At 36.7% G+C, this 14,751-nt stretch overlaps 1 protein-coding gene across 13 annotated transcripts in view; it reads right to left on the reverse strand.

Moving 5' to 3' along the window:
* Positions 1–502: 502 nt before the first annotated feature.
* LOC116583915 (gamma-taxilin-like) overlaps positions 503–14,751 on the reverse strand; it is a 38,498-nt gene continuing 24,249 nt past the window's right edge. For 10 of the 13 annotated variants that reach the window (XM_032331933.1, XM_032331940.1, XM_032331944.1 and 7 more), the window contains 7 exons: positions 13,632–13,802; positions 12,070–12,264; positions 9,166–9,285; positions 7,755–7,829; positions 4,839–4,931; positions 2,380–2,475; positions 503–1,417 (listed from right to left, as the gene is read on the reverse strand). In XM_032331933.1, coding sequence (XP_032187824.1) covers positions 1,115–1,417; positions 2,380–2,475; positions 4,839–4,931; positions 7,755–7,829; positions 9,166–9,285; positions 12,070–12,264; positions 13,632–13,802 — 1,053 coding nt within the window. In that variant the 3' untranslated portion in view covers positions 503–1,114. The remainder of the gene's footprint in view (positions 1,418–2,379; positions 2,476–4,838; positions 4,932–7,754; positions 7,830–9,165; positions 9,286–12,069; positions 12,265–13,631; positions 13,803–14,751) is intronic. The other 3 variants (XM_032331934.1, XM_032331935.1, XM_032331942.1) reach the window with 3 other exon arrangements.

Raw genomic sequence — 14,751 nt, forward strand, 5'->3', positions numbered from 1 at the left:
TTATATTTGTGACACATAACCTTCATTTCCCCTCAAAGTAGTGGGTTTTGGAGTCTGATGGAGGGACTTTTGAAAAGTTGCGGGAGGGTGGTGTTTGGTTTTGCCTCATCCTGGCAGACTAGCAGTGTCAAATGTCAGGTAAATTTCTTTTCTCTCACTGTCTATTCCTTAACGATCATGGTCAGTGGTGAACATTTACAAGTACCTCACATTCCAGCCTCTTTTACCCACTAGGTAATTTTCATTTTTCAACCCATTTTAGGTCATAAATATGACAGGAACACATACATAAGACTAGCTGTTGAACACTGAAATAAAAAAGTAAGGAGAAAAATTACAAAATCCAGAAATTTTGCCATGGTAAAGGCAGGGAACTAGATACTTTTTTTTCCCCCTTTCAACATGTGTTCTAAGCTGAAACCGAAGCAGTAGAACTATCTTTAGTGACTCGAGCATGAAACCTGTTTGTCCAATCACTTGCTTATGCTATTTTCTTTACAAATGACATCTTCACATACATATTGTACCACAATCTTGCATTCATCTCAATTTGCAAGTGACCAAAATATTATTAAATAACCGAATCTATATCAAATTTGCTTTGCTTAGGTCTTATCCCACACTTGAGCTTTATTTTCAGATGGCATTTAAATGAGCTACTAGACAAAACTCATCTTTCTTTTTTCCTTCCTTCCTTTGTTCCTCCCTACCTTCCTTCCTTCTTGTATCAGTGGGCTACAGAGTTGAAATCAGTATTAGTTTTCACATTGGGAAACCATTCTTGGTACAACTTGCAAGGGGCAGGATTAAGGCAAATGAATACACAAAGTGAAAGGATTAGGCAATGAACACATGTATTCCAGGGAAGGGGAAGGTAAGGCAGGTGTGCAATACAGCTGTGGAAAGTGTATACATTAAAACAATGCAAAACTGCTTAGCAGCCTCCTGTATCACACAGTCCAATAATTCTTGAAACATACAGATATAATAGAAAAAGTTAAGAGCGTTCACTACAAAACCAACAGTAACTAACACTGAAAAGTTACACACAAAATACCACTCAATACAGTGATCACACTTCATGTTAGTGAACTGAATCAGTGTCTAGAAGAGATCATGTAGAGAGGGTTTTGGAGCTGTGTTTTCTTTCGTTTACTCCCTCGAGCTCAGCATCCAGGTATACTCCTGGAGCTTTACTAGAGGAACTCTTCAACTCATCCTGAGAAACAAGAGCAGTGCAGGGCCGTATCAGAGGTGCAGCTAAATCTACATTCACTGCCTTTACATTGACCTGCTCTTTCAGGACTTCCACCTGCTCACTGAGCTCATTTCTTTCCATTTGGAGAGCTCTACACAGCTTCTCCAACCGTTCCAGTTTTATCTGAAAGGCCTTGTACTCTTTATCACGGACAGCTTTCTGAGATGGGGGAAAAAAAAAAAAAGAATTCATGCAACCATTCTGCATGTAAATAGAAATTTTATTATTGCATACAAAAGAAAACTAAATTAAGAAATCTGTGCTTATACTATAAACTAATTTGGGTCATCTGTTGAACCTCCCTCTGTTTTGATATTTAAAATACTTAAAATTATTCTGTAGCAATGCAAAAGGGTAAGTACACTTTTTTCATTCTTCTTTGAAGTACTCAAACTCCACTTCTTGATTTCAAGTATCTATATCAACTTAAGTATTAACAACAGTCAGGACTTTAATTTATAATGCTCATTTCTTCAACTTTTCTTCCTTTCCACCATTTTTTAACCCTAGTATTTTCTCTCATGAGACGTTATAACTACTCCTATCCAGTTTATGACAGTGAGAAATTTACTTATTATAAGTGGAATATACTTCAGCTTGCTTCACAGCAAACCTTACAAAAAGAACTTTGCTGCCTTTGGAAATGAGTAAGTCAAGATGGAAAATCAACTGGGTTAAAAGACTGTGCTTTGTCCATAGGAAATCTGAATAAGGTGATCTTCCTGGAAAAGTTGGGATTCTCAAGTTGTGGACTTCTGAACCAGTAATAGGAACATAGGCTGGACACTTGTTAGATATACAAAATTTGAGGACACACGTCCGATCTAATGAATCATAAGCTATTGGTGGGGGTGGGGTGGGGTGGGGTGCATCCAGTTTAACAAGTGTTAAGTCTGTGTAAGCTAGGTTTTCTGTAGAGGAAAGCAAAATCTAGTTACTTTATAGGTATCTATAACACAACCCTGAGCTAAGAGGTTAGGGAAAGAATTTTGAACTTTCACCTAAGACAACCTAACTTACTGCAGGCAAGAGATCATATAAGGAAACCTCTCGAAGTTCCAGCCTGCCTTACTACTGAAATAAATGAATGTTCACTGTTCATTCAGGCAAAGACTTCTCACCTCTTCAGCCATTTGCAGAAGTACTTTATTATTATTTTCCCATTTGGTACGCCATATTATCATTTCTTTTTCCAGTTTTTTAATTTTCTTTGTCATCTGTGAATCAACACAATTGCAAATTTAAATTCTATGTGCATTCCTAGAACCACCACTAAAGTATTTTATATTGTTCTTCCCCTCCCTCATCAATGCACTTGCTTCATCCAGCTGATACTGTGCATGTCTTGCTGACAGCAGCAATGCTTGATTATAGCAGAACTGATATAGCAGAAGCCCTTACAGTGGCAGCAACAGGAACCAAGCCAGGAGGAGTTTCATATTACCAGAATAACAATAAACTTGATCTCAATTTCAGAGGAAGCAGCACATGGGAACTTCAGATGCCACCACACTCTGAACTCTTTCAGTTAAGACTGCAGTGCCATTTATTCCAGCTAGAGGGAGCAAAGGAAGGATGGGACCAGCTTCTCCCCTAAACTGTATCAAAGAGTGTCCTGGATCTCAAGTTTTCTGTAGAGATAGTACACTAAGCTAATTCATCAGATTCTTGGAAAGACAGACATTCTGAGTCCACAAAGAGTTTAAGAATCTAAAACCCTATCAAGTATCAGAAGTAAAAGCCAGATAATTCAGGCAAGTGATAAGGAAAATGATACTGAAATTATTATATCCTTAGCTTTAACCATCTTCACAATTCACAAGATTATTCTATTTCAAGATTGTATTAAAGATAAAATGGAGGTAAAATAAGAGAGTTTCTCAAATTAATGTTACAGGACCTGAATTCTCCAAAATTCAAAATTAGATTCAACTTTGCCCGTCAATTACCCATCTTTCCAACATTCCTTTATTATTGGTCTGCACATCATCTCTGTTCCTGTAAAGATACTGTATCAAGCACTCTTAAAGGAAACTAGGATAAGGCAGAGCCAATGCCCTGGGCCATAGGAAATTACACAGAAAAGTCCCACCAGGCAGAGTAGGACAAGGGCTGTGGCAGGAGCTCCTCTAAAATCTCAGTTCAGTGCTGCCAACTGGGATCTTTACAGGCACTAGCAACTAGCACAGAGGAACGCAATGTGTTCCAATCCAGCAAGTTTGCCAGAATGGCAGCAAACTAAGGAGTCCCTGGCCTAAGCTGCTCTGCATCAGTGACACTCATGGGCTAGAGTCCAGCTAACACTTCCTGCAGAGTTTCCCTGCCACTGGAGCACTTCCCTGAAAGGACTGACGGTATAACGAATCTTCTGCTTGCTGAATTCAACACACTCCTGGGGGTTAAAATATCTAAAATACTCTACTTAACATGGCTAAGCAGTGATTGAAATACAGTAGATACTTTTGTAATTCCCATTCTTAACAATGAAGGAACAGAGAAGTTAAAACAACTTGTCCAAGGTCTACGTAAGTGACGCCCAAAATTATTAATCCAAGAAATCTGACCAATGAGCATGTGTCCCCCACCACCTTGTAAGACCTAGTAACAGTCATGCCTGATATGTACTGGATGGCTACAAAATGCCAGCCTTACTGTTACTTATCCTCTCTTGACCACCATTTCTTTTTAAATCCCAATTTGAAAGGGGGAAATGCCAAGCTAAATCATTTGCCCCAACAAAAGTTCCACAATGCAAATAACAAAACTCAGTTCCAAAGTCCACACTCCAAACCAAGGTGGCTGTTAATTTATTTTGGGGGAGGAAGAGGTAGGTAACTGTACCCTAAAATTGCCTCTTAGCCCCCTTTCTGAACTGGAATGACCACAACCAATTTTCTACACTGAATTTTAACAGCATTTGTAAGCTTCATAAGGACATCTGTCCCCATATATTTATGAAATAAAGATCACATTTAAGAGTTAAAAATACACTCAGCTTACCTAGATTCTCAGATATAATCTATTTTAACCAAAAATACCATAACTTCCCTGAGCTTGATTTTTATTTACTTAAAGCTTTATTGAAAACCAGGTGGAGAACATCTGAAGTGTTCTTTTAAAAACAAAATCTACTTCTAATGATAAGTTGCCTTAAAAAAAGAATTATTATTGGGGCGCCTGGGTGGCCAGTGGGTTAAGCCGCTGCCTTCGGCTCAGGTCATGATCTCAGGGTCCTGGGATCGAGTCCCTCATCGGGCTCTCTGCTCAGCAGGGAGCCTGCTTTCCCTCTCTCTCTCTCTCTGCCTGCCTCTCCATCTACTTGTGATTTCTCTCTGTCAAATAAATAAATAAAATCTTTAAAAAAAAAAAAAAAAGAATTATTATTAGTGATGACAGAATTATGACAGCATCAAGATCATGAGCAACTTGGGGTAATTTCAGGACAAAATGCCAGATGAAGATCAGAAAAGATGACATTAAGATCATATCAGTTCAATATATACTCATCCAAATACTAATTACGCTTTAAATGACCTCATATAAATTTAGTGCTAATATTCTACTAAAATCATGTAAATACCTTTTCCATTTCCTGCCTGAAGGTTGTAAAGAGTTCATTGCTTTTTGCCATGGTAGTCTGGAATTCTTCAAACTTATCCATATAAAGAGAAAGCTACAGAAAAAAAGTAGCAAATATTCTGAGTTCCAGATAAGCAATTCAGAATCCGGAAGACTTGCAAAAGACATAATATGGTGAAACATTAGTTACTTGTAAGTGCTACGTAGAAGAAATCCTCTTAAACTTTCAAAATGTTGTTGACTGAACCTAACTATAATGTTTGAAAGGTTCAACCCTTTAGTAGCTGTAGTATGTCAATTATAATGAAAACTAAAAATTTCCTGTAACTATAAATTCCCTATAACTACAATGCTTTATGCACAACCCACTGTACACAAACCTGAAAAACTTGTTGGAAAAGAAATCTTTCTTTTATATTAGTAGCCTGCATATTTATTCCCTTGATACCAAGGTTAAATTTTTCCTTAATATAGGCAGGAAAACAAAACAAGCTGAATAGTCTGGTTGGAGGACAAAGAATTTACTGAGAGAAGAGAAAAAGAAAAGTTAAATTAAGGTAGAGATGCTCATTTTTCTTTAATGCCCAGCCTCAAGAAATTTTTAAATTATAGCTGGGAAGATAATGCTAACTGAGCAACCCAAAAAGAACACAGCATGCTGAGTCACTTTTTTCTTCCCCTTAGAAAAGGAGTTGCAGCAAAGGGGAGGAACATGCATTGCAGTGGCCAGAACATAAAGCTTACAGATCTGAGTGTTGAGCTAGGCCTCAGGATGGGCTGAATTGTTTTATGTAGACCAGGGGAAACCCTTTGGAGACTATCTCCATATATGAACATAATTAATTTTATGTAAATATTACATAATTATTATTTGTTACATATTATACATAACTATAACATATGATTATATTATGTTCAGGATGAGGAAAGAGGACCAGAGAAATACAGTTTTTGCCCAAGAAAAGTTTAGAAAAGAATAAAACACAATCAGAGGCCTGGAAATAATAATAATAATAATACCACTTACAATAATAAGTGGTATCTTTTCATTTTCTTCAGTGCTTAATGAGGACTAATAAAACCACATCAACATGATGGGGAAGGACAGGATGTGATATGATGGAACCAGTCTACCCAGATATTGCATGGAATGGGTCATATGGGAAACAGCATTTTAAAGCAAGTTCTGCCACACATGGGAAGGAAAAACAGACTAAAAGGAAGTGTTACCAGTAACAGGTAGACAAGATAACTGTAAGATAACCAAATCACTCTCATAGAAAGAGAAAGATAAGGAAGGCCAGGTTGAATAGAAACAGGAACAAAGTGGAAAATACGGTGGAGGCCTTATAAGCAGTCTGTAGAGGGTCACACAGTGACAGGGTTTCCAAGAGTGCTGGCCTGCAGTCGGAGCATTGGTGTTGCTCAGGGAAGAAAAGGGAGCAGTTGGATACTTTAGGGAGATTAGAAGTTATGACAGTCTGGGCATGGTCTGCATGTACTGAAAATGGAACACCCAGATAGACTGTCCCATCCAAGAGCTCAATGCTGGGCCACACTGGGTAGTTGGAAGTGGCAACTCCCATCACACCTGGACTTACATGCCTGCCTTACGGTCAAGACACACCATTATGACTCTACTCTCAACAAATGCTGGAAACTGACTTGTGAGACTGAGACTTGGAAAAAACAGCCATATTTAGGGACTAGGACACAAGGAGGTGACAGCAAAGGATACAAAATAATGACCAGGTAACATGTTGACCCATGGTGACACACAAGTACAGACAATAGAAGTTGCAATGAAACAGCCCAATGGAATCAGAGTTGCCTGGGAGCTTGGTCAAAGGCCCTTTGCTGACTGATACTGAAGAAACTGTCAACAGTACCACCTTAAAGAACATTTTCCAAAGCTGTATACACATGTATACCTTCTCCACATCAATCCTCTTTCCCTTTTATATGGACTTCTGAGTGTGCAGGGCTAATAAGCAAAGATTTAAAGTTTCTAGAAACATGCTAAGCAGAGCCAATAACTTATGCTTCATAACAACAAAAGACTTCTCCTATCTGTTTCCTCTTCAATTTTCATACTAAGTGAGGCTACTAGTTTCATGACTAATATCACATTGAAAACTGTTCCCAAAGTGATAAAGAGTATTCACAAAAGGGCTGCTGATCAACATCTGTGTCAGTCTTAATACAGGAGTATATTTTAGAATTAAGAGAGTCCTTATGTTAAACACCATTTAATAAAGTTTTAAAATATGTGATAATTTTTCAACAAAACATAATTTGGTTAACTAAAAGAATAAATTATATGGATAAATACCTAATTGTTATATATACCTAATTGTTATCTATAAACACTAGGTAGATAATAGTAAACTTTTAGAGATGGAAGCATGATCTTTCCTGGATCTTTTCCTAAAGCGAGGATGCTACATCTGCTTTCTTTATTGCACACTAAGCAACACTTAAGAAGGTTGAACTGTAAACAAAGAATCTCAATTCCTGCTTACAAATGTACACACACATACACACACTAACCTGCAAGTGGATTTGGTGAGCATATGCAGGTTTTTAAAACTACATACAACAAGGTATGTATTTTCTGCCTGTTTTATTTTCCTCATAGAATAAAATTCAAAAGACCCTGGAGAAAATAATCTAGGACAGTAGAAAAAGGACACTGAAAATACGTTCACCAGCTATTCAGATTGGTTTGGGATTAAGGGATTCTTTGAGACCCAGGACTCACAGTGCTAATCTGAGAAAAACTCTATAGTCAACTTACGATGACTTAGTTACCGTAAATGAAGAAGAACATTCCAAGAGGTCTATTTTTCAGTTCTAGCTGGCATTGGCTGGGAACAACAAGACTCACAAATTCTACTATCCTCTGTTGTCAAGTTACCTGCTGTTTTAATTGTACTTCTTGCTGTTTCATTTCTTCATATTTGTGCCTTGATTCTGTTGCTTCTTTTAATAACTAGAAAACAGAAACATTCTGGCAAAATAGTAACAGCAATTATACATGTGGCTAAAATGTCAAATGACCGGATACTTAGGTTTCCTGTTCCCTCTCATTATTTTAGCAAGAATCATAGGTCAAGAATCCTATTATAGCAATTGCCATGTATTTCTTTGATCTGCACCACTTGCTAATACTGTGAAATGTGGGAAATATCTTTAAACCACCTAAGGAGAAAAAGTACCTTGGAAGCACAATAAGGTTTATAAAACTGAGTTAAATAATCATGCTTAGGTGAACAAAATCAGCCATTTACACTTAGAAGCCTAAAACAGTGCTGCACAAAACACAAAATCTTGTGTAAAGCAAAGCACCAAACACAAAATCTTGATGTTATCTAGGTGGTTTAGAAACCCTTCTACTCCAGGAGACAGGCAAGATGAGGCAGGCAGAAAGGTACACAGAGCAAAATAGTGAAAACAGACATCAGGTTTCTGGTTATATTTTTAAAAGCAGGAAAGAGGAGGGTCTAATTTTGTACCTGGGTTTTTATGAAAATTATATAGTAAGGTTGTGTGGTAGACAGTTGTGAAATTCAGTCTTTGAATTTCTGAAGTAAAATGTCACATATACTACAAATAAGCCTTAACGGTTTGTAATCCAACCAGAAAGTATACATGTAATGTATGGATATGCATCTTTAGATACATATGTATATACTATACACACACACACTCTCTTTATATCCAGGTTGGAAATGGTAACAGATCCTTCAGTTGTACACTGCTGTATCACTGCTGCATTGTATTAAAGGTGTCCATGCTTTGAAAAATCCATCTCTCTAAACTCAGATTTACTAGGGGGGTGTCCACATCCTGAGAAGACTCAGGAACTGAGCATTTCATCTTATAATTACTTTGGCATCTAGATTACTTGAATGAAATGTGAAATGCTAGATCGAATAGTTTACAATTTATTTAAACTAAATTAAACATATATAGTTTGATTTGTTTATGTTAAACATGAGATTTCACTATGTTCACAATTACTGACACACAAAATAATATTATTATTATTGAGGGGAAAATGCTGCATGATCAAAAACCAAGATAACTTTCTACACATGAACAAAGTCACCATCTACAGGTATTTCCACTAAATGGTCTAATAGTTCCAAGTCTATTTTTGTAAGAAAATTTTATCAGAAATAAAAAGCGGAATGTATTCCAACATTTCTCAATATTTACAGTCAAAAAATCGAATTGCATCCCAGGTCTGTATAAAATACTGAATGAAGTTATGTATTTTAAATGATTGTTTACAATTGGTAATGTTTCTAGGAAACAGTACTTACAAATTCTTTCTCCCTTTGGTGTTTCTCATCAGCTTCCTCTATGAGCTGTGTTGTTTGCTGAAGCCTGGCATCCACAAGCTGTTGCTGCAGGTCCTTATGTTTGAACACTTTATCAATATGCTAGAGAAAATAAAGAATTTCTTCCATCACTCAATAAAAAATGGTATACATTGGTGAGGGAATACAACACAAGTTAACAATAATTCCCTTTCCGGTTCTTCGTGCTCATACTACAGTAAGTACTAACACTGGGTCTTTCTACCCTTGTATTTGCAGAAGCAACTATTGCCCACTTGCATGCCACTCTGCAACTGCTGAAATGACTTCCTCTGACTACCAACCTGAGATCATCTTTGTTGTTGGGGTCTCACCCAATCAATGGCTTTGTTATTTCCTGTTTTCTGCTCAACACTGAAAATCAGGCTCAAGCTATTAAAACAACCAAACAACCACCACCAAAAAATAACAACAACCAAAAAACCCAGTCGGTTAAGACGATCAAACCACTGAAGCCATTCATCACACACATTATTCATGGATACTTCTCGCATTAAATTTTCCCAAATTTCTTAGTATAGATAATACCATAATAATTGGTAGGAATGGCCTGCGGTTGAATCTTGGCTCAATGGATGGCCTTGGACAAATCCTGTTCCTTGATGAATCTCAGCTCCCTATCTTTGAGAGGCAACCATATATGTACTTTCCCAAGTTACTATAAAAATCAGTATTTAATGTGCTTGGTGCCTGACCACATAAAACACTTAGTAAACTGAGAACAAGTCAGCATTATACCCAAGCTAGGTTGTGAAGAAGTATTTCTAAATAATAAAGTCATCAGAACATCCTTTTCAGATGCAGAAACATTACAACTTTTTGTTTCAATATTCTATGTGATAGGAATATTAGTTAATAATGAGTCATCTAATTAAGTTTTAAGGGGTGCACTAGATTTGTCTCTGACTACAAATAATTTGTTTAAATTATTAAATTATATTCTGACCCCATCTCCAAAAAAGGGGCAGGTGAGAGAAAATTCTATAATACCTAAAACAAGACTTATGTGTAATATGATTTGAACATACACTTTCAAAATATGCCACTGTAATAACAAAGTAGGCAGTCATTTGTTTCAACAAAAAAAAATGAAAGAAAAAAAATTTTTTTAAGATTTTATTTATTTATTCGACAGATAGAGATCACAAGTAGGCAGAGAGGCAGGCAGAGAGAGGAGGAAGCAGGCTCCCTGCTGAGCAGAGAGCCTGATGCGGAACTGGATCCCAGGACCCTGGGATCATGACCTGGGCCGAAGGCAGAGGCTTTAACCCACTGAGCCACCACGGCGCCCCTGAAAGAAAATTTTAAGAAAATGAGGACTTTATAAATGTACTGAAAAGATCATCCACTCTGTAGGCCTGAAAAGGAGTTTCTTCAATAAACAAACTGCACAGAGAAAACACAGAGATGGAAACTTGTATTTGAAAAAAGACTTGAGACATAACCAATGAAATGTATAAAACTTGTCTGGATCTGATTCAAACAATCTTAGGGGGTTCCTCTGTAGGAGACTGGGGAGGAGAAAAATGTGGGTGGTGACAAGGTAGTCAATTAAATTATTATGACTAAATATTTTGGTGTGAAATAGCAACTGTGTTTCTGCTTCAAGAGAGTCTTTCCATTTCAAGATATGCATTCAAATAGTGCTGAGTGAAGTAATATGACACCCTGGATATGCTTACACACAGATTTGCTGTCAAAAGATAAATGAGAATGGTTAGGAAAATGCTCAAATCCTATATATGTTTCTAAAGGCTGTAAGTAACACTGTAAGTTAAAACAATCTAAAATTTGAAGTCAAATTGGATAAATGCCATAGTAATTGTTTTTAGATTTGTTTTGGGGAATAAAATACACCATTTTAAAATTTACCATTTTAAATTGGTCAGAGTATTTTTAAATTAGTAATTTTAATCTGCTTTGTAAGGAGTTCAACACACATAATGCCACATTTTACTACCCCCCTTTTTTTCAAATATTATACTTTTTTAAAATTATTACTGTCAGTTACCATACCTTTTACTACCCTTAAAGCATAATAAAGGCAGAGAAATGTACCCTTTAGAAAACCCAAAGGCTCTCACCCGGTACATTTGAACTCTGAAAGTCATTTTTTGAAGTCTGAAAAGTAATTTTTCCCCCGTAATGTTTTATTTTTTTTATTTTTTTAATTAAATTTATTTATTTTCAGCATAACAGTATTCATTATTTTTTCTGAAAGTAACAAAATTTAATGAGCATGTTATCACCAATTTCCTCTTAAGCTAGATATCACAGTACTTCCAGACTAGTCTGCAAAATAACTGCAACTGTGCAGCTATTAATCATTCCTGTAAATTTACTGTGTGTGATAACCAAGAAGACTGGGTATTCTGTTAAAAGGTTCTTTTTTACTCCCCAAAAGTATGGAAGGTAGAATGCAATGGTACTATACATTTTAGTATGATAGCTTTATGATGGATTACCATGGAAGTCTGAGATACTGGATACTGGTGGGCTATGTATTTATTTACCCTCACGTTGGATATGGGAAAAACAATTTATATGTTAAAATTACAATATTCAAGTAACACATGGAAAACAAATACCACTCAACAGGTCTTGCAGAAGATACTGCACATATCCAAATCCAAAGACCCTAGGTCATCAGTGATGATCCCCAATTAGTCATTCAGTTCACAGTGTGCCTAACAATTTCCTAATGAATTATCTAATGAATGCCTGACTACCACTACCATGTGTACACAAGTTTTAAAATATTGTCCTGTGACCATAATCTTTATTAATAAAAGGTGGAAAGTTTTTCATAATAACAAGACATTATCTAAAAACACAAAACGTGTTTACCTCCTCTCTTAGTGCATACTGTTCAACAAGTCTCTTCAGTTTCTCTCCCAGTTCGGTGTTTTCCTGGCGGAGTTTGGCATTGTGTATGTCATGTTGTTCCAACTGTGCTTGGATCTCATTTAAAGTCAACTGGAAACGTGCAGTTGCTTCTTTACGATTCTCTTCCTCTTCTTGTGCCTGCTGCATATTTTCCTCCTTATTATTCAAAATAATTTCTGTTACTGGTATAGTATAAATTTATACATAAGCTGCTCATGTTACTGCTATGTCATTTCATGTAATCCTGCCCCAAGTATTGTTTCTCACCTACAAGTCCTTCTCCTTATCTATGATGAGAAAACTCTCATTTAAAAGCAAACATATTGGGGCGCCTGGGTGGCTCAGTGGGTTAAAGCCTCTGCCTTCAGCTCAGGTCATGATCCCAGGGTCCTGGGATCGAGCCCCACGTTGGGCTCTCTGCTCAGCAGAGAGCCTGCTTCTCTCTCTCTCTCTGCCTGCCTCTCGGCCTACTTGTGATCTCTGTCTGTCAAATAAATAAAATAAAAATCTTTAAAAAAAATAAAAAATAAAAGCAAACATATTTCCTAAGTAGATAAGCAGAGAGAAACAACTGCCCTGCTACTAAATAAGTATTTGCTGACTATGCAGACCTTACTACCCAAAGCACAAGTAAAGACCTTCTCCACAGTCTTACTCTTCCTCATTATTTTCCCAATATTCTCCTTACTGGTTTGACAGAGCGAATGACTGATATCATTCTGTATCAGTCTGAAGAGAGATGTCCCATCTAGCAGCCTACTTTCTGAGTCACACCTTCCAATTCTTTATATGATTATTTGGTTATTTATAAGACTATATCTATATGTATACATACACACACACACACACATACACACACTTTTTAACATAAACGCACATACGTATTTAAACAACCAAATAGCTCAAGATTGGCAGAGAATACTCAGGCACACTAGCCACTCAGCATCCACAGTACATCTTTATACAACCTGTTTTTCTTTCTTAAACTCATTTTGATTCAAGTCTATACCTACCAGTCTCTTCATTTCAGCTAAGCATTTCATTTCTTATCTAAGAATGTGATAATCAACTACATTAATGATCTGCATACTATTTGGTCATCTTAAGCTTCCTTAATAAGCAGGAAAGCTATGGCCATAAACATCAATACCACCTACATTCCCTGTGCTTAAGTATAAGGTACACATACTACAAACTATAAAGCTCTTCCTCGAAGCTGAAACCACCATCTGGATAGACAGTGAGTCTTATATTTATAATGGACAAATCATTATAATGGACAAACCCAGGCAAAAATGAATAAACAAGTAAGCAAGGTAGTACATCCCTGAGGACCCCTCAATGTCATCTGCTCAGGAACCTAATCTATCAGACCAGTTGTACCTAAGATTATGGAACAAGCAACCATTATTAAAACCACACTCCATTACAGCAAGTAAAGCAAAGATTTACTTCAAATGTACACATAGGGATTATAAAATCACTCTAACAAACTGAAAAACAAAAAAATGAACAAAACTAACCTTTAATGTTCTATTGTGACGCTGAAGTTCTCTGCAAAGAGACTCTAGTTTGCTCCTTGCCAAGACAGCCTTGCTGTGTTCACTCTGCAACTGAACTTTCTCTTTCACGATTTGGGCTTGTTTCTTCTGTAGAATCTTCATTTGCTTCTGAACATTCCTGCTCTCCTCCAGCTAAAATTAACAAGAACTTTATACATTTACAAAGTAAGAACCCCTGACCTACACTTGACAGAACTGGAAGTACCACCATGGACTCTTTCCAGTACTCTCTTAATCAAGAGACATAAAAAAGTATGCAAATAATTTAGGGAATGAAGAAAATCAACCTCAATGTCCATTTTTTTAATTAAAAAGAAAAACATCTTTTAGGAAAACTTCTTTTGAATGCACATCATGTGGTTTTGCTTTTCTACAAGAACATACAAAAACTACTTTATTGAAAAAATAAGCAGCTCTTTGTGAGTGAGAAGAAAACAATTCTAGACTTGGAGCAAATTATGTGAGTCTTGCTGACATTTCAATGACACTTTCATGAGGAAAAAAAATGTTGACAAATTTGGATTTATTGAACGCTCCTAGAGGTGGGGCACCTGCGTGGCTCAGTCAGTTAAGCCTCTGATTGGGTTTAGGCTCAGGTCTAATCTCATGGGTCATGGGTTCCAGCCTAGTCCTGCTCAGTGCTCAGCAGAGAGACTGCTTGAGATTCTCTCTCCCTCTGCCCCTCCCCCCACATGCTCAGGTAACTCACTCACACGCGCACTTACTATCTCTCTCTAATAAACACATCTTAAGCAAACAAACACTCCTGGAGGCAATATGTTTACAGCTACTAAAAATGCTTTTGATTTCATTGAAATTCCTGCTGGAAAAGAGTAATTTTGCTTTTGAGTCATACTACTGTCTGGAAGTAAAGCACATTTAAACTGGTAATTCATTAGCAGTCAGTATACAATTAAAAAAACAGCAGTAAGTACAGGGAAAACAATTACTTTAAATGTAACTGGACTAAATTCGCTAATCAAAAGACAAAGAGTGGCTGAATGGATTTAAAAAAACAAGACATCAGTAGTTATTCACTGCCTACAAGAGCACCACTTCAACAATAAGAATGCATAAGACT

The sequence above is a fragment of the Mustela erminea genome, chromosome Y (assembly GCF_009829155.1).
Source record: "Mustela erminea isolate mMusErm1 chromosome Y, mMusErm1.Pri, whole genome shotgun sequence".
Classification (NCBI taxonomy): domain Eukaryota; kingdom Metazoa; phylum Chordata; class Mammalia; order Carnivora; family Mustelidae; genus Mustela; species Mustela erminea.